General features: G+C 46.6%; 1 protein-coding gene across 8 annotated transcripts in view; it reads right to left on the bottom strand.

Annotated features, from left to right (window-relative positions):
- agrn (agrin) overlaps window positions 1-19,040 on the bottom strand; it is a 481,438-nt gene that overhangs the window by 82,004 nt on the left and 380,394 nt on the right. For all 8 annotated transcript variants that reach the window (XM_033048563.1, XM_033048565.1, XM_033048564.1 and 5 more), the window contains 3 exons: window positions 15,237-15,382; window positions 9,456-9,561; window positions 1,313-1,420 (listed from right to left, as the gene is read on the bottom strand). In XM_033048563.1, coding sequence (XP_032904454.1) covers window positions 1,313-1,420; window positions 9,456-9,561; window positions 15,237-15,382 — 360 coding nt within the window. The remainder of the gene's footprint in view (window positions 1-1,312; window positions 1,421-9,455; window positions 9,562-15,236; window positions 15,383-19,040) is intronic.

The following is a 19,040-nucleotide window of genomic DNA, read 5'->3' as shown; positions in this document are numbered from 1 at the left end:
GAAATTAACGAACAGAAATAGTTAAAGTCATAATTAGACATAAAGAATCGGCTTGTAATCTTGCCAAACAGAGAGCTGAGAGAAAGTTAGAAATCAGCCAACAATAAACTGTTAAAGAAGGTCAAGATATATCTGAGTATCTGAGCCAGCAAGAAACAGGGAATAACAAAACATAATTACTTCTACATCGAAGTCTAGAGGAAGAGGCAAGTAAAATTGAATGTGGGCCCTTAGAGGCTGAAGGCACGAGAAAGCAAATCGGGGAGTAAAGAAACAGCTGAGGCAATAATAACAATATTCTGGACGTGTTCTCTCAGTGGAAAAACATTAAGCATATCCTGGAATAGCTGGTGGCCAATGGACAAGTCACAATGTGGAATTTTAAATAATTAATATTCAAACTGCCAGCAAAAGTAATGGGACTACAGGGGCGGCACAGTGGCACAGCGGATAGAGCTGCTGCCCCACAGCGCCAGGGATCCAGGTTCAATCCCGACCTTGGATGCTGTCAATGCAGAGTTTTACAGTCTCCCTGCGATCGTGTGGGTTTACTTCAGGTGCTCCGGTTTCCTCCCACATCCCAAAGACTTGAGAGCTTGTAGGTTAATTAGCCTCTTTAACTTTGCCCCTTATGTGCAGGGAGTGGATGAGAAGGTGGGATAACATAGAACTAGCGAGGGCTGATGGGCCTGTTCCTGTACTATTCTATGTTCCAATTCTAGGGAATTGCCAGCTGTATAGTCTTTCTGCTGACTGGATAGCAAGCAACAAGAAGCTTTGATCATCATAATGATCTTTTCATTGTACCTCGTTATATGTCACAATAAACTAAACTAACTAACTAATTCTTCTATAGATGGCGTGAACAAATATCATAATGACTCTTTGGCACATGCCAGGGAAAGAGGCACCTTCTGATGGGAGCATTATTGCCCCAAAGACAAACCAAACCAACTGGCTTCTGTAAAATATGTCCCATCAGAAGTCATCTGGCTGGTAAAAGAACCAGCCACCGTGTGGTTTAAGACCGTGGCTGGTTCTTTTACCAGCCATCTTTTTTTAATTTGGTAAGTGAACCACACGGTCTTATTCCAATTTTTTTATTTATTTACTTCTTTTTGTTCTTTGCCCCGATCTACTTATTTTTTTATTTTGATTGCTGTTTTTCTTACTTTGTTTTATTCATGGTGATGGTGTTGCACTGTTTTGAAAATATCTCTTAAAAATCAATACAAATTTAAGTGAAAAAAAAAAAAAAAAAAGAACCAGCCACCAACAGCTGGCAACCCTCTGGTAAAGTGAAAGGACTCACTTGGGCATCCTGCAAGGCCAACTCCCTGGGCAGCAGTTACGTTATCAAGACAACAGCCATAGACGGACTTGCTGCAATGCTGTTCTGGAACAGGTGACGGGATTGCATCTGCAGGAAGAGAACAGAGTTTGAACAAACGGACAACGTGCTTATTGAACGCATAATTCCCAGGCTTGGCAGACATGGAAAATTGAATCATAGAATCATGGAGACATACATTGCAGAAACAGGCCCTTCAGCTCACCCCATCCACACCACACATGGTAGCCATCAACGCTAAACCCATTTTACCTGCAATATGTCCATACCCTTACTCTCCCTCTCTATTTAAGTAGTTATCTCAATATTTCTTAAATGTTGTGAATATCTCTGTCTCCTCAGGCAGATACCAACCACCTCCTCTCCCTCACTCATCTCCCCCACACTCCTCTCCACCCCATTACACCCTGTCCCCCTCTCAGTTTTCCCCTTCCACTCCCTCTCCCACTAAACCCTCTCACTCCCCCCCATCTCTATACCCTCCCACTCTCCCCTCCCATTTCTCTCCCCTCTACTCCTCTCACTCCCCCTCTCACTGCCCTCCAATGGCAGGTAGTATCGCAATGTTTAAGAACCATTCAGGCAGGTACATGGACAGGTACACAAAAAAGCTGGAGAAACTCAGCGGGTGCAGCAGCATCTATGGAGCGAAGGAAATAGGCGACGTTTCGGGCCGAAACCCTTCTTCAGGACATGGACAGGATGGGTTTAGAGGGATATGGGCCAAATGCAGGTAGGGGCTAGTGTAGATGGGACATGTTGGTCGGTGTGGGCAAGTCGGGCCAAAGGACCTGTTTCCTTGCTGTATAACTCTATGACTCCATCCCCTCGACATCTTCTACGTCTCACCTTATACCTATTCCCTCTTGTCTTAGACATCTCCACCATGAGAAATCAGGTTTGTGCTAAGTTCTTGAATGGGCTTGGTGCTAGGGGAAGGGAAATGGGGACCAGGGAACCACTGCGGAGAAGGAAAGAGTCCTGGGATGGAGAGGGTGGGAGCTAGAGGAGTGGAAGTGGGAGGAAGATGCGTACGAGGGCGAGTGGGAGGAAGTGGAATGGAAGAGGGTGAGAAGGCTTAGTGAGACGGAGAGGAATGGGAGGAGGAGCGCCACAAACTAAACTAAAACTCAATTAAAGTGTGGAAAGGAACTGCAGACGCTGGTCTATACCGAAGATAGACACAAAGTGCTGGAGTAACCTCGCGGTTCAGGCAGCACCTCTCGAGAAAGAGGATGGGTGAGGATTCGGGTTGGGACCCTTCTTCAGTCAAAACTAAATGAATATTCTCCATTCACTGCACCTTTCTGGAGAAATCACCAAGCATTTATTGGTCAAAGTTGTTGTGGCTCCTTAACTCTTTAAACAGACTCAGCTCTCAGTCTGAATTGACTTGTATAAGAGACTATCTACCATGGCAAGTATGTCCAGGCAACCGCCCATTCCTTCTCTCCAGAGGTGCTGCCTGTCCAGCTTTTTGTGTCTATCGTTGGTTTAAACCAGCATCTGCAGTTCGTTTCTATGCAGCCTACAATGAATGCCCAGTACTGCATTGATAAGGTACATTCTGTAAAGAAATTTGTTAGTTCCAACCTATTCCCTGGCAGAATTAATTTCAGGGCTCACTGAGAGTTTTGTACATGTTTCTGTATCGTGTGCTTTGGTTTAGTCACGTGGTTGTATTTAATTATATCTTGTTTCATAGCTTGTTAAACAACTTTTGAAGGGGCTCGGATAATCCCAGTCATTTCCAGCCCACACTGCATCTGGTTTTCGAATCACATCCCAAACCAGCTGCTGCTGACTGATTGAAATCAAATTGAGGAAACGCTGGCAAGCATCAAACAAGCTGTGGTTTCCATTCATCGTCTTGGTGCCAAGTATCACTAACGACATTGGCAGACCACTTCATGGTCAACACAGCAAATGTACCAAAGATGGACACATACTGCTGGAGTCACTCAGCGGGACAGACAGCATCTCTGGAGAGAAGAGATGGGTGACGTTTTGGGTCGAGACCCCTTCTTCAGTCTGGAAGAGGGATCTCGACCCTAAACATCACCCATTCCATCTATCCAGAGATGTTGCCTGTTCTGCTGAGTTACTCCAGCAGTTTGTGTTTATCTTCAGTGTAAATCAACATCTGCAGTTCATTTCCGGACACAATTCTACCAATGATCTAGGCCCATAGTATTGTGGAAAATAGTGAACGCTGGCTTTGCCAGTGAAGTTTATCTCCTGACAATAAATACATTTTTAAAAACCATCTAAAGTCTAATCGGTTTAGTTTAGTTTAATGATACAATGTGGAAACAGGCCCTTCGGCCCACTGATTCCATGCGTACCATCGATCACCCATTCACACTAGTTCTATGTTATTCCACTTTCGCATTCTACACACTATGGACAATTTACAGAAGCCAATTAACCTACAGACCTAGATAGACACAAAATGCTGGAGTAACTTAGCGGGACAGGCAGCATGTCTGGAGAGAAGGAATGGGTGATGTTTCGGGTCGAGACCCTTCTTCAGACTGAAGATCTGAAGAAGGGTCTCGACCCGAAACGTGAGTCTGAAGGAGGGTCTGAACCCCAAACGTCACCCATTCCAGAGATGTTGCCCTGTCCTGCTGAGTGACTCCAGCATTTTGTGTCTATCTTTGGTTTAAACCAGCATCTGCAGTTCCTTCCTACACACAACCTACAAACCTGTATGTCTTTGAGACGTGGGAGGGAACTGAAGCACCCAAAGAAAATCCACATGGTCACAGGGAGAACGTATAAACACCGTAAGCTAGCACCGGAGGTCAGGATCAAAATCGGGTCTCTGGTGCCGTGAGGCAGCAACTCTACCGCTGCGCTCCCGTGCCGCCCACTATGGTGGCTGGTCTTCCCCAATACTGAGTTTCCTCCTGTCAGTATATATTAATATCACAGGGAGACATTGATGGGACGCAATCTTGTTTCTTCCTGCTTTAGACCTGTAAGTTTAACCTTAACTTCCTAATTTGTACGCAATTTAATTAAATGGTTCATTTTTATGGCAAGCGGGATCATAATTATGTGCAGCACTGAGAAATGGTTGTCAACTGCTTCACTGAATGGCTGGAATCAAAATGAGGGAGCAGTGAATAGAGCAGTGAATAATCCAGTAACCAGGCTGGTGGAAGGTTGGCGTTCGAGGATAGGCCACATGGGAGCTGAAGAATGCGATGCCAGGTACCAAGGGGGGGGGGAAGAACAGTGGGAGCCATGAGGAGGGGGGGGGGGGGGGAGGAGGAGATAATAAAGGAGGACCTGCCGTGGGGATACTTTGTAACTTTGCCGGTGCCCTTTATGTGACAACTCTTTGCATACCTGACATCACATGTGACAATAAAGTATTCATTCATTCATTCATTCATTCATTCATTCATTCATTCATTCATGGGCAGACCTATGGCAGATAAAGTTTAATGCGGAGAGATTGTGAGGAAATTGTTTTAAGAAGTGTACAAGTAGACGGATGTGGTACAAGTGCACGAGATATTAAAAATGGCAGGGCAGGTTTTTGGGGCAGCTTGGTGCTACAGTGGTAGTAGAGTGGCTGCATTACAGCGCCAGAAACACCAGATCGATCCTGACTACGGGAGCTGTCTGTACGGAGTATTACATTTTCCCTGTGAGTGTGTGGGTTTGCTCCCGTTTCCACCCAGATTCCAAAGACTTACAGGTTTGTCGGTTAATTGGCTCTGGTAAAAATTGGGAAATTGCCCCTAGTGTGTGTAGGATAGTGTTAGTGTGCTGGGTGACCGCTGGTTGGCGTGGACACGATGGGCCGAATGGCCTGTTTCTGCGCTGTATCTCTAAACTAAACTAAACTATGATGGGTGCACAAAATTGCTGGGGAAACTCAGCGGGTGCAGCAGCATCTATGGAGCGAAGGAAATAGGCGACGTTTCGGGCCGAAACCCTTCTTCAGACTGATGGGGGGTGGGAGAAAGAAGGAAAAGGGGAGGAGGGGGAGGAGCCCGAGGGCGGGCGGATGGGAGGGTGGGAGGAGACAGCTAGAGGGTTAAGGAAGGGGAGGAGACAACAAGGGCTAGCAAAATTGGGAGAATTCAATGTTGATGCCATAAGGACGCAAGGTCCCCAGACGGAATATGAGGTGCTGTTCCTCCAATTTCCGCTGTTGCTCACTCTGGCAATGGAGGAGACCCAGGACAATCTATCCTGGGTACCTATGGTGGTACTACTTTTGCAACAAGTTATAACCAGGCTAGTGGTTATAACCAGACCTATGGCAGGTGAAGTTTAATGCAGATAAATTATAAGGTGGTGCCATAAAGAATGTTGCTTTAAGAGGGGTGCATGGGAAGAAGTACTTGGGGCACAGGTGCACAAGTTATTAAAAATGACAGGGCAGTTCCCTCAAGCATTTAACAAGGTGTACATATTTCTGGGCTTCATCAATGAGGAACAGAGTATAAAGGCAGGGATGTTAGACTGAACCTTTACAAAGCACCGCTCAAGCCTCAGCTGGGGTATTGTGTTCGGTTCTGGTTGCTTCATTATAGGAGGATTTGGAGAAGATCCAGACATGATTTATGAGAATGGCTACTGAGAAGAGGCTCCCTAGTTACAGGAATAAATTGGCGAGAGTGGGACTGTTTCCGATGGCGAAGAGAAGGCTGAGGGGACAATGATTAGGGGGGGCGGGGGGGGGGTTGGTCAGAGTGATCAATGGGCGGCTGTTCCTGTAGGTGGAGGAGTGGAGGAGCCAAGGACTAGAGGCACAGTAAGAAGATGAAGTGGTCGAGAAAATCTTTATATACACAAAGCTTGGTTGAATCAAGAAAGCACTGTTTGTAAGTAGAGTAATAGAGCTGTACCACACAAGAACAGGCCTTTCAATCCACCATGTCCATGCCAACCATGTTGGTATACTGGGCCAGCCCCATCTGCCTGCATTTGAACCATAGCCCACTAAACCCTTCCTATCCACATGTCTGCCCAAATAACCATTAAAGTCGTAATTTTAATCCATTTCTATGGGTTTCTCTGCTAGCTCATTCCATACATGGTTTATTTAAACTTCAGGGCCCCGTGCAGCTTAAGGCATGATCTACAACGATACAGTGGCACAGCTGATAGAGCTGCGGCTTCACAGCGCCAGATACCAGGGTTCTATCCTGGCCTCTGAGTGAAAAAGTTGTCCCCGAAATTCCTTTCAAATATCTGTGAAGGAGGCGGGTCCTTTCAGAGGGAATTGGACAACATAGGGTGTGGAAGAATATGTAGGGTTGCAGAAAAATGGTTGGGGCATTGGTTGGAACTAGTGTTTTGCTCTGGCGGAGAGCTAAGATAAACCCAATGGGCCGAATAGCCTCCTTCTGTGCGGCAACTGTGTACGATTCAACAGATGGCAGAAACACAGCTGAGGAGTCTGAGACTCTGACATTTGATGATACAATTCACTTTGCACCTGATCTTTTTTGTTTTTCCTTTCGCAAATGGCATTTTGCTAATTTATTCACACCATTGATTTATTTAAAGAGGGTGTCACCATCAGCATCCCCCTCCAACGCCAAATCTTTTAGCGGCAATAAATGAAGCAATTGTTTCTCCATATGATTTGTTTTGTTAAGTAGACGAGGGTTGGCTTCACTGTGTGGCATAATGTGCGTTGATGAACTAAAAGCATCACACAGTCCACAGCATCAATTTACACTTACAGAGAGCCTTTAAAGTGGTCCATGCATTACTGAACAAGATAGGAGATGTTCAACGTGTAGTTTTTAAGGAGCATCTTTAAGAAGGCGAGGTGAAGCAATTTGTTGGGGGTGGAGGGAGTCTACAAACATCTGGGCCCCTGAAGCTCAAGGCTTGATAGCGATACAGTGGTGCAACTGGTAGAGTTGCTGTCTTACAGCACCAGAGACAGAAGGTTCGATCCTGACTTCAGGTGCTGGCTGTGTGGAGTTTGCATTTTCACGTGGTTTCCCTCCCGGCATTCCAATTTTTTCCCACATCCCAAAGACCTGCAGGGCTGTAGGTGAATTGGCCTCTGTAAATGGCCCCCCGTATGTGGGAAGTGGGGGCGAAAGTTGGATAACACAGAACTAACTAGTGTGAACGAGCGATTGGTGAACTTGATGGGGCAAAGAGCCTGGTTCCAAGCTTTATCTTTCAATCAATTAATCAAATGTTGGAATGACCATAATCGAGGAAGGGGAAATGGCCACGTGATTTTAACACAGTTCCTCTCTCAGGCTCCAGCATCAGCAATCATCAAAGCTTCATTACGATCGAGGTTCTGGTGACAATGTCGTCATGAAGGAGCAGCGCACAGCATGATGGAACGAAAAGGAACAAGGACACAAGTATCAGCAGATGCCTGTTTTTGCACAGAAAATACACAAAGTGCTTGAGTAACTCAATGGGTCAGGCAGCATCTCTGGAGGACATGGACAGGTGATGTTTCAGTACAGGAGTCTGAAGAAGGGTCCTAATCTGAAACGAAGATAGACACAAAAAGCTGGAGTAACTCAGCGGGACAGGCAGCATCTCTGGAGAGCAGGAATGGGTGACATTTCGGGTCCAGACCCATATCCAGTTAGAAGAAGCGTCTCGGCCCGAAACGTCACCCATTCCTTCTCTCCAAAGATGCTGCCTGTCCCGCTGAGTTACTTTTTGTGTCTATCTTAGGTTTAAACCAGCATCTGCAGTTCCTTCTTACACACTCCTATTCCGAAAAGTCACCTATCTATTTCTCCCAGAGATGCTGCCTGACCTGCAGAGTTACTCCAGCACTTTGTGTATTTTTTTGTGCAAACAAGCATCTGCAGTGCCCTGGGTCTGCATGATGGAATATCTACATTTCCATACATGGTGCTTGCGGTAATACACCTTAGTAGGGTTCGGTTGGCATTTTTTCATTCCACTGGGCAACGATACTAAAGACTGTCAACTTAACCTGATATCAGTTCCACAAAATTACTCTGGTGACAAGATATTTGCAAGAGGAGGGACAAATATGTCCGGTTAGAAGATCGGGGATCAGCTACCGGGGGATGTTGTCAGGGATGGTGCGAATGGAAGTAAGAAGCAGGTTGTGACTCGGTGGTAACAGATGGCCATGGTGCATGTATTAAGAGCTTTACCCAGCAGCTAATGACTGGGAATAAGTCCCTGAATATCACCAGCATGTTAAAGATGACTTATCAATTGTCACTGTATGGCAAAAGGAAACAGGAGATGGAGATTCGAGAGGATTTCACCAGAATGGTATCACGGTTGAATTCCATGCCTTCTCCATTTGGTGAGGGTGAGTGTTAATTAGATTATGGTGGATTGGTAATAGTGTGAGTATGTACAAGTATATAGTTGTGTGTGTGTGTGTGTGTGTTAGTATGCTGTGTGTGTGTGTTTGTATGTTAGTATGCTGTGTGTGTGTGTTTGTATGTTAGTATGTTTGTGTGTGTGTGTTTGTATGTTAGTATGCTGTGTGTGTGTGTTTGTATGTTAGTATGTTTGTGTGTGTGTGTGTGTGTGTGTGTGTGTGTGTGTGTGTGTATGTGTGTGTGTGTATATGTGTGTGTGTGTGTGTGTGTGTGTGTGTGTGTGTGCATGTGCATGTGTGCTGATATGTTCTGGTGTGTGTGCACGTGCATATCTGTGTGTCTGTGTGTGTGTGTGTGTGTGTGTGTGTGTGTGTGTGTGTGTGTGCATGTGTGCTGATATGTTCTGGTGTGTGTGCGTGTGCATATCTGTGTGTCTGTGTGTGTGTGTGTGTGTGTGTGTGTGTGTGTGTGTGTGTGTGTGTGTGTGTGTGTGTGTGTGTGTGTGTGTGTGTGTGTGTGTCTGTGTGTGTGTGTGTGTGTGTGTGTGTGTGTGTGTGTCTGTGTGTCTGTGTGTGTGCATGTGTGCTGATATGTTCTGGTGTGTGTGCGCGTGCATATCTGTGTATGTGGTTATGTACGTGTAGCTATGTGTGTGTGATGTGCGTGTGATTGTATGTCTGTGCCTGTGTGTGCATGTGCACGTGCGTGTGTGTGAATGTGCGAGCATGAGTGCGAGTGTGCACGTGTGTGTGTGTGAACTCGAGCACTGACGGGACACTCACCCTTGCAGGGGCTGAGCAGGATAACATGAAGGTCCTTTTTAATCTTGCATCGTGTCAGCTTCAATGCACATTCATTGTCGTAGGTTACCCCATCAGACCCACAAACCTAGCCAGAGAAAGACAGGCAATCAAAAGGAGAAAAACACTTCCAGAAAGGAGAATTATACAGTTGAGCAGAGGTAACCAGGTAATCATGATATCAGACACTCCCAGTGGATTTTGAAACAGACCCTTAAGCAGAAAAAATCCTGGAATAAAGGAATGAAAGGACGTTTGTTCTTTCGCAAAATGTTAAACACTATCCCAGGCTCATAAACACCCCTCCAATTTTGTGCAGAAGTCTATTTAAAAAAAAACATTATTTTGAAGCTTCATGTCTGCACAATGTCTTAAAACCTAAAGAACAAGCAACCTAGTCTTTGACCTCTAACAGTTCTCTTGATTTGCTGACGAAATTACCAGTAAGGAATCATAGACTCATAGAGCATGATAACAGGCTCGTCAGCCCAGCCGGTCCATACCAACCAAGATGCTCACCCAAGCTTGTCCCGTTTACCTCCATTTGACCCATTTCTCTCTGGACCGTTCCTTCCTATGTACCTGTCCAAATGTCTTTTACATGTGTTATTGTATCGGCCTCAACTACTTCCTCTCACAGCTCGTTTCGATGAGAATGTTCAAGGCATGATGAGTAGGTTTGCAGATGAAATAAGTGATATGGTAGAATGTGAAGATAGTTATCGGGGATTACAGTGGCATCTTCTTCAGTTGGGGAGTGGGGCCGAGGAATGGCAAATGGAGCTTTATTCGGGATAATGTAAGGTGTTGCATTTTAGGAAGTCGAAAGAGGGCAGGACCATTACAGTTTACAGTCAGGCCCTGGAGAGAGTTGTGGAGCAGAGGGGTCTAGGAGTACAAGTACTTGGTTACCTGAAGGTGGCGTCACAGGCAGATAGGGTGGCGAAGAAAGCCATTGGTACTTTTGCTTTCATCGGTCAAGGAAGTTGGTATTGAAGTTGGGACATTTTGTTGTACAAGACACTGGTGAGTCCACTTTTGGAGTATTGTGTTCAATTTTGGTTACCTTTCTGTAGGACAGATGCCGTTCATCTGGAAAGGATGCAGAGAGGATTTACGAGGATTTTGCCAGGACTCGAGGGACTGAGCTATGGGGAGAGTTTGGACAGGCAAGGCAGATGAACCATTCCTCAGCTCAACTGGCCAAGAGGAGATTTGTTTAACTCGGCATCATGTTCAGCACTGACAATGTGGGCCGAAGGGCCTGTTCCGTGCTGTAGTCATCTAGATTCTGCATTCGCTCCATGTCTTCAAGAGAGTTGGTGGCAAGAAAGCAGAAAAGAATGTAGAACTAACACCACATATAATCAACACAAGAGATTAAAAGTTTCCCATCCTTGTCGTTATTGGTTTGTGCCCCAGTGACTGGCGAAAACAAAGATGGCTGCAGCGCTGGTTGCTATTGACAACACCATCATTAAATCTTACAAGGTTAAGATTTCCAATCGAATAGACCATCATTTCAAGTAATTGCACTTTTAATGGGCAAAAACATTCCAGGCCCAAACCAATTGACATTTGAACCCTCGGTTCTGTTTCATGCAATTGCTTTCCAAGCCCAAAAAATGCAGCCTTTTGCTTCTTGAAGGTAGGAATTAATTCCACTGTGGGAACAGTGCTAATGGGTAGATGCGGCTTTTGTTAAACACATCAGAGAGACGGCACTGTGGCAATAAATTGAATTGTATTGAATTGTATTGAATTGTATTGAATTGTATTGTATTGTATTGTATTGCATTGGTGCTTGAAGAAACATGGCCTGATGCCGGGGTATGCCCCACCTTCACAATAGGGGGAAATCAGGGATATATCGCTTCTGCCCTACTGCTCTGTGATGCTCCCGGCACCATGAGTGCAAAGGGGCAGAGAGGTGGCACTGTGGTGCAACGATCGAGTTGCTGCCTCACAGCGCCAGAGACCCAGGTTTGATCCTGACTACGGGTGCTGCCTGTGTGGAGCTTGTACGTTCTCCCTGTGACCGGTTTTCTCCGGGTGCTCCCGTTTCCTCCCACACTCCAACAGGTTTGTAGGTTAAATGGCTTCGGTAAAGATTGTAAATTGTCCCTAGTGCGTAGGACATGGCTAGTGTATGGGGATTGTTGGTCAGCATGGACTCGCTGGGCCAAAGGGCCTGTTTCCGTGCTGTATCTCCAAACTAAACTAAACTGGGCAGCTGCCTCACAGCATCAGAAACCCAGGTTTGATCCTGACCATCGGTGCTGTCTGTTTGGAGTTTCCATGTTCTCCCCGTGACGGTGGGCTTCCACTCACATCCCGAAGATGTGCGGGTGTGTAGGTGAATTGTCCTTTGTGAATTGGCCCGAGTGTGCAGGGAGTGGATGAGATTGTGGGATAACCTTGAACTTGTGTGAATGGGTGATCGATGGGTCTGTTTCCATGCTGTATTTCCAAAACTAAAACTAAACTAATGCATAAACGGTACAGAGGGCACAGCTGCTAGGACTGCTGCCTCACAGCGCCAGAGACCCGGGTTGATTCCTGACCATCGGTGGAGTCTGTGTGGAGTTTGCACGTTCTCCCTGTGACCGTGTGGCCCAGTTTCCTCGCTTCTCTAAAAGACGTGCAAGTTGTTGATTAATTGTCATTTGTAAAAAAATAATATTGCCCCTAGGGTGAAGGGAGTGGATGAGAATGTGGGATAAGATAGAACTAGTCTGAATAATAATAATAATAATAATGGATGGGATTTATATAGCGCCTTTCTAATACTCAAGGCGCTTTACATCGCATTATTCATTCACTCCTCAATCACACTCGGTGGTGGTAAGCTACTTCTGTAGCCACAGCTGCCCTGGGGCAGACTGACGGAAGCGTGGCTGCCAATCTGCGCCTACGGCCCCTCCGACCACCACCAATCACTCACACACATTCACACACAGGCAAAGGTGGGTGAAGTGTCTTGCCCAAGGACACAACGACAGTATGCACTCCAAGCGGGATTCGAACCGGCTACCTTCCGGTTGCCAGCCGAACACTTAGCCCATTGTGCCATCTGTCGCCCCAAAATGGGTGATCGATGGTCAGCGTGGAACCATTGGGCTGAAGGGCCTGTTCCCAGGCAGTATCTCTGAATTAAAATTAAATTCAAATTCAGGATTGGGCAAACTTGTTGGGCTGAGGTGTGGGCGTTACTGCAGAATCTCACCCGCACAGGAGATGCTTAATAATGGTTCTGAATGCAAGTGGAATCAATACAAGGGAGTCCCGCACAACTGGCCAGTGCACCAATGCTCTACATGATGCTAAAAATGAGCTATTAATAAACTGAAGGCTTATTGAGAGGGAATAAAGATCAGCAGAAGTTAATTTAAATAACAGGAACATCATTGCTGCCATTACTCATTAATATCTCCCATCTCTGCAGAACTCAGTCCAAAAATAGGGTGAGCAGCAACAGAGTTACTGCACAGAAAGAAAGCAGTCTCCAGCTCGATACATCCCAGCCCTTGTCCATGAACACAGAACATAGAGCAGTGCAGCACTGGCCCTTTGGCCCACAATGTCCATGCTGACACAGATGCTGGATTGTTGAGCAAAAAACTAACTGCTGGAGGAACTCAGTGGGTCAGGCAGCATCTGTGGAGGGAAATGGGACAGACAATGTTCCGGGTCGGGAATCTTGTTCTGACTGAGGGGTCACTCTCTGATTTATCGTGGGCAGATGTCATAGAACAAGAACACAATGCAGCACAAGGACAGGCCCTTCGGCCCACAATGTCCGTGCTGAACATAACGCCAAGGTAAACTAATCTCATCTGCCTGCCAATGATCCATCACCCTGCATATTCACATCTATATTACTAAAACTCTGTTCGTGACCGGTTTCGGCTTTCTGTGCTGCGGTTTCCGAGAGTACGCCGCCACCTACGGCCGTCATTTTTGGCCACCTCGCTTAGAGCCCCCCTCCGCCGCGTGTGTGCCGAGGATCTTTCCCGTCGATGAAAATTGACAGAGATATTAATGTTTTTACAACATTCCCCATTCTCTCTGCTGCCCCTGCTGGAGGGAGGGGGAGCGACTATAACACCAGGAAGTGGTGTGCCTCAATCAGTCTCTGCAAGTGGTGTGCCTCAATCAGAGCTTTGAATGACACTGACAAATGTCTACAGCACTGTGAGTACCCTTAATTTAGTTTGAAAATGAAAATATGGTTAGAGGTAAAAAGCACTGCCTGTAAATAGTTGTTTGGGTTTGGGTTGAAGTAAAAAGGCACTCTCTCTCTCTCTCCCCCCCCCCCTCCCTCTCCTCTCCCCCCTCCCTCTCCTCTCCCCCCCTCCCTCTCCTTCCCCCCTCTCTCTCCTCCCCCCCTCCCTCTCCTCTCCTCTCCCCCCTCTCCTCTCCCTATCCTCTCACCCCCTCTCCCGTCCCCTCTCTCCCACCCCTCTCCTCCCCCCCTCTCTCCTCCCCCCCTCCCTCTCCTCCCCCCCTCCCTCTCCTCTTCCCTCCCTCTCCTCTCCCTATCCTCTCATCTCCCTCTCCTCTCCTCTCCCTCCTCCCCTCCCCCTCTCCTCCTCCCTCCCCCTCCTCTCCCCCCTCCCTCTCCCCCCCTTCTCCCTCCCCCCCTTCTCCCTCCCCCCCCTCTCTCTCTCTCTCTCTCTCCCTCTCTCCCCTCCTTTAGCGTGAGTGCAGGAGGGGTGGGGGGTAGTTAGTGTGTCACGCTGCATGCCGCCACCCCCCCCCCCCCACAACCACACGTTGGGGGAACAGACCCAACGGGTCTGCACTTGGTCTAGTACATATCTAAAAGTCTCTTAAACACCGCTATCATATCTGCTTCCATCACCCCATCTGGCAGCGTGTTCCAGGCACCCACCAACCTCTTATGTAAAACACTTGCCCCACACATCTCCTTGAAACTGAACTTAACTCTCAACTTAAAGCTGTGCCCTCTCACAAAGCTATCGCCGTACACTAACATTATCCTACACATTAGGGATAATTTTACTGAAGCCAATTAACCTGCATGTCTTTGGTGTCTGTTAGGAAACCGGAGCACCCGAAGAAAACCCACGCGGTCACAGGGAGAACGTACAGATTCCGTACCGACAGCACCCGTAGGGAAGATCGAACCCTGGTCTCTGGCACTATAAGGTAGCAACTCTACCACTGTGCCACCCTGTCAGGCACCAGAAGGCTCGAGACCCTTTTTCAGACTTCTTCTTCTTCATATTTTCCATTTCAACCACTCCAAATGGGAGCAGGTTTGACATTCTCACCGGCCTTCTGTCCAAGAAAAGTTTCTCTTTAAGTTCTTCTGCAGACTTGTTAAGAAGATTATAGAGTGATGGAACTAGGCATGAATTATCACCAGCTCTTCTGCTCGCTCAGTGTGAAGAGCTTTAACATCCCTCAACCAAGAACGTTCATTTTACCTTTGTTTAATCCTCCCTTTGCAGGGAAGAGATGTAATTCCACAAAGCTGGCCAAATCCAAAAGATATGAGAATGGAAATGACATATTGAAAACTTTCGATTTCTTTACTAATGTAGCTTGAAGGATTATCTGAAAGGCATTGGCTGTAATTTATAAGTACAGGAACACCGCGGTGAATGCTCATCAATCATCACACTGTATTTGTTTTTACAAAGTGCATGGGTAAAATAATTACTCTCGCGCAAGGGTTTGTCTTAATTTGCAGAGACGCCTGTGGCAGTGACAGGGAACGTGAGGGTGATTACTCACAGGAGACCAAGGAACACCTTGGCAGGACAATCCACAATCACACGGGCCGTCTTCTGAGTCCTCGTCCCACATCCCTCCGTACTTCCGGCATTTCTCCTGCTCGCACTCGTTATTGTCGCCAGAGCCGGATCCTCCGGAGCCACATTCTGCCGGAAGAAGGAGAAAAACAGGAACATGATTGGGATGGGAGAGTAGAAACAAGGTACTGCGGGTGCTGGTCTACCAAGGAAAGACAAAATGGTGGGGGCGGCCCAATGGTGGAGTCACAGAGACCTATTTTGATGCTGACTACGGGTGCTGTCCATTCAGAATTTGTGACTGCGTGGGTTTCCTCCTGGTGCTCTGGTTTCCTCTCACATTCCAAAGACGTGCAGGTTTGTTGTTTACTTGGCTACTGCCCCTAGTGTGTAGGATAGAACTTGTTTATAGGGAATCGCTGGTCAGCGCAGACTCGGAGGGCCGAAGGGCCTGTTTCCGCGCGGCATCTCTTAAAAATTAAGCAGGTTAGACAACATCCCTGGAGAACATGGATAGACTATGTTTCGGAATGGAACCCAAGTTGTTACCTATCCATGTTACATTAAAAAATATAAAAAGTAGGTGGAGGAGTAGGCCATTTGGCCCTTCGAGCCAGCACCGCCATTCAATATGATCATGGCTGATCATCCAAAACCAGTACCCCGTTCCTGCTTTTTCACCATATCTCTTGATTCTAAGAGCTAAATCTCTCTCTTGAAAACATCCAATGAATTGGCCTCCACTGTCTATCTGTGGTAGTGAATTCCACAGATTCACAACTTTTTGGGTGAAAACGTTTTTCCTCATCTCAGTCCTACATGGCTTACCCCTTATTCTTAAACTGTGAACCCTGGTTCTGGACTCCCCCAATATCGGGAACATTTTTCCTGCATCGAGCTTGTCCAATCCCTGAATAATTTTATATGTTTCTATAAGATATCCTCTCATCCTTCTAGATTCCAGTGAAGTCCAGTCGACCCATTCTTTCATCATATGTCAGTCCCACCATCACGGGAATTAACCTGGTGAACCTACGCTGCATTCCCTCAATAGCAATAATGTCCTTCCTCAAATTAGGAGACCAAAACAGCACACAATACTCCAGGTGCGGGCTCACCAGGGCCTATACAACTGCAATAGGACCTCCTTGCTCCTAAACTCAAATTCTCTCATAATGAAGGCCAACATGTCATTAGCTTTCTTCACTGCCTGCTGTACCTGCATGCTTACTTTCAGTGACTGATGTACAAGGGCACCCAAGTCTCGTTGCACCTCCCCTTTTCCTAATCTGATACCATTCAGATAATAATCTGCCTTCCTGTTCTTCCCATCAAAGTAAATAACCTCACATTTATCCACATTATACTGCATCTGCCATGCATCTGCCCACTTACTATCCAAGTCACCCTGCAGCCTCATAGCATCCTCCTCGCAGCTCACGCTGCCACCTAGCATTGTGTTATCCATAAATCTGGAGATGTTACATTTAATTCCCATGTCTAAATCGTTAATATATATTGTAAATAACTGGGGTCCCAGCATCGAGCCTTGCGACACCCCACTTGTCACTGCCCGCCATTCTGAAAAGGACCCATTAATTCCTACGCTTTGCTTCCTGTCTGCCAACCAGTTCTCTATCCATGTCAATACCCTACCCCCCAATACCATGTGCTCTAATTTTGCACACTAATCTCTTGTGTGTGAACTTGTCAAAGGCGTTTTGAAAGTCCAGATACACCACGTCCACTGGCTCTCCATTATCCATTCCACTTGTTACATTCTCGAAAAATTCCAGAAGATTAGTCAAGCATGATTTCTCCTTCATAAATCCATGATAACCTTGACCGATCCCGTCACTGCTTTCCAAATGCTCTGCTATTACATCTTTAATATTCGACTCAAGCATCTTCCCCACAACCGATGTCAGGCTAACTGGTCTATAATTCCCTTTTCGCTCTCAAAGAGGGGTTACATTAGCTTCCCTCCAGTCCACAGGAACAGATCCAGGATCTACAGAAAATTGGAAAATGGTCCAGGGTTGTCTAGGGATGCTACCTGACCCACCGTGTTGCTTCAGCGTTTTGTGTCTTTCCTTGGGATGGGAGTATTGGATCATTTAGACACTGGTGCAGTGGGGGGAGGGGGGGATTTGGGTTGGGCGGGGGTGGGGGGGGGGCAGGGGGTGGGTGGTGGGGCGGGGGGGGGGGGGGAAGGTGGGGAGGAGTGCAAGGGAAAATATAACAGAACACTCCACCTACAATGGAGAAACCAGGTGGGAACACACAGTAGCAATATACTACAGATGCTGGAACTCAGAAACAAAAGTGGCAAAATGCAGGAAACAGTCAGCAGGTCAGACAGCATCTGAGGGGAGATACACAGAGATAATAAGTTTTAGGTCAAAAACTGGGGGAAATAAGAAGACATTTAATTTGCAGAGAAGGGGTAAAGTGGAGAGAACAGAGAGAGGGGTTTGCGATCATTGCATACGATGACTCGAAAAACTGCAAAATGCAACACAGGAACAAACACAGATTGTAACGTCCTGCAATATCTGTGGACTAGACAGAAATTCTCACAGGTTAGTTTAGTTTAGTTTAGTTTAGTTTAGTTTAGTTTAGTTTAGTTTAGAGATACAGTGTGGAAACAGGCCCTTTGGCCCACCGAATCCGCACCGACCAGCGATCCCCGCACATTAACAATACCCTACACACCCTTATTAGGCCACAGGCGTAAGGTGAGAGGGTAGAGACTGAACAGGTACCTCAGTGGCAACCTTTTGATAGGTTCTTGATTAGTAAGAACGTCAAACATTTCGGGGAGAAGGCAGGCAGATGGGGTTGAGAGGGAAAAATAGATCATTCGTGATGGAATGGCGGAGCAGACTCGACGGGCCAAATGGCTCAATACTGCTCCTATGTCTTATGGTCTCGCCTACTATGCCAACTTGGTCGGCATGGATGAGTTGGGCCGAAGGGCCTGTTTCCCTTGCTTCTCAGTCTCCAGGTTATGATGAAAGAGCGTGGACGTGAAATATTAGCTCTCTCCGCAGATGCTGCCTGACATGCTGAGAATAAGGAGTAAGCCATTTAGAACGGAGACGAGGAAACACGTCTTCTCACAGAAAGTTGTGAGTCTGTGGAATTCTCTGCCTCAGAGGGTGGTGGAGGCCGGTTCTCTGGATACTTTCAAGAGAGAGCTAGATAGGGCTCTTAAAGATAGCGGAGTCAGGGTTTATGGGGAGAAGGCAGGAACGGGGTAATGATTGGGGATGATCAGCCATGATCACAATGAATGGCGGTGCTGGCTCGAAGGGCCGAATGGCCTCCTCCTGCGCCTATTGCCCATTGTCTATCGTCGATTGAGTTTATCTCCTATTTTTCTCTTTTCATTTCAGATTTTAAAACATTTATGGTTTTTATTTTTGCTTTTCGATAACAACCGTCTGGCTCTGCCTCCAGCGATTCAACACTCGAGTTGTCGTATATTACATGTAGACGTTCGATGCGGATGATTTTATTTTGAGTTATGGCCATGTATGATTTGAATCCATAGACTATTACAACAGGCAGTGTTATGCGGCAATGAAAATGGCGATCACTCTCATTTATGGGACTGTGAGAATCAAATTTATCTGCAGAACAGTCTATAAATGTGCAGTCGGCTTCAAGTCCGCAAGCTTCGATTCCTTCATGGCCTCAATTTCAAGTGCTCCTCGTGCTCATCCCTCCTCTTTCACAGACCAGGTTAAAGTCCATGATATCACTGCTTCGCTATCACCTCAGC

The sequence above is a fragment of the Amblyraja radiata genome, chromosome 31 (genome assembly GCF_010909765.2).
Source record: "Amblyraja radiata isolate CabotCenter1 chromosome 31, sAmbRad1.1.pri, whole genome shotgun sequence".
Taxonomy (NCBI): Eukaryota; Metazoa; Chordata; class Chondrichthyes; order Rajiformes; family Rajidae; genus Amblyraja; species Amblyraja radiata.
Note: the sequence above shows the minus strand (reverse complement) of the source record. Positions and strands in the feature narration are given on the sequence as shown.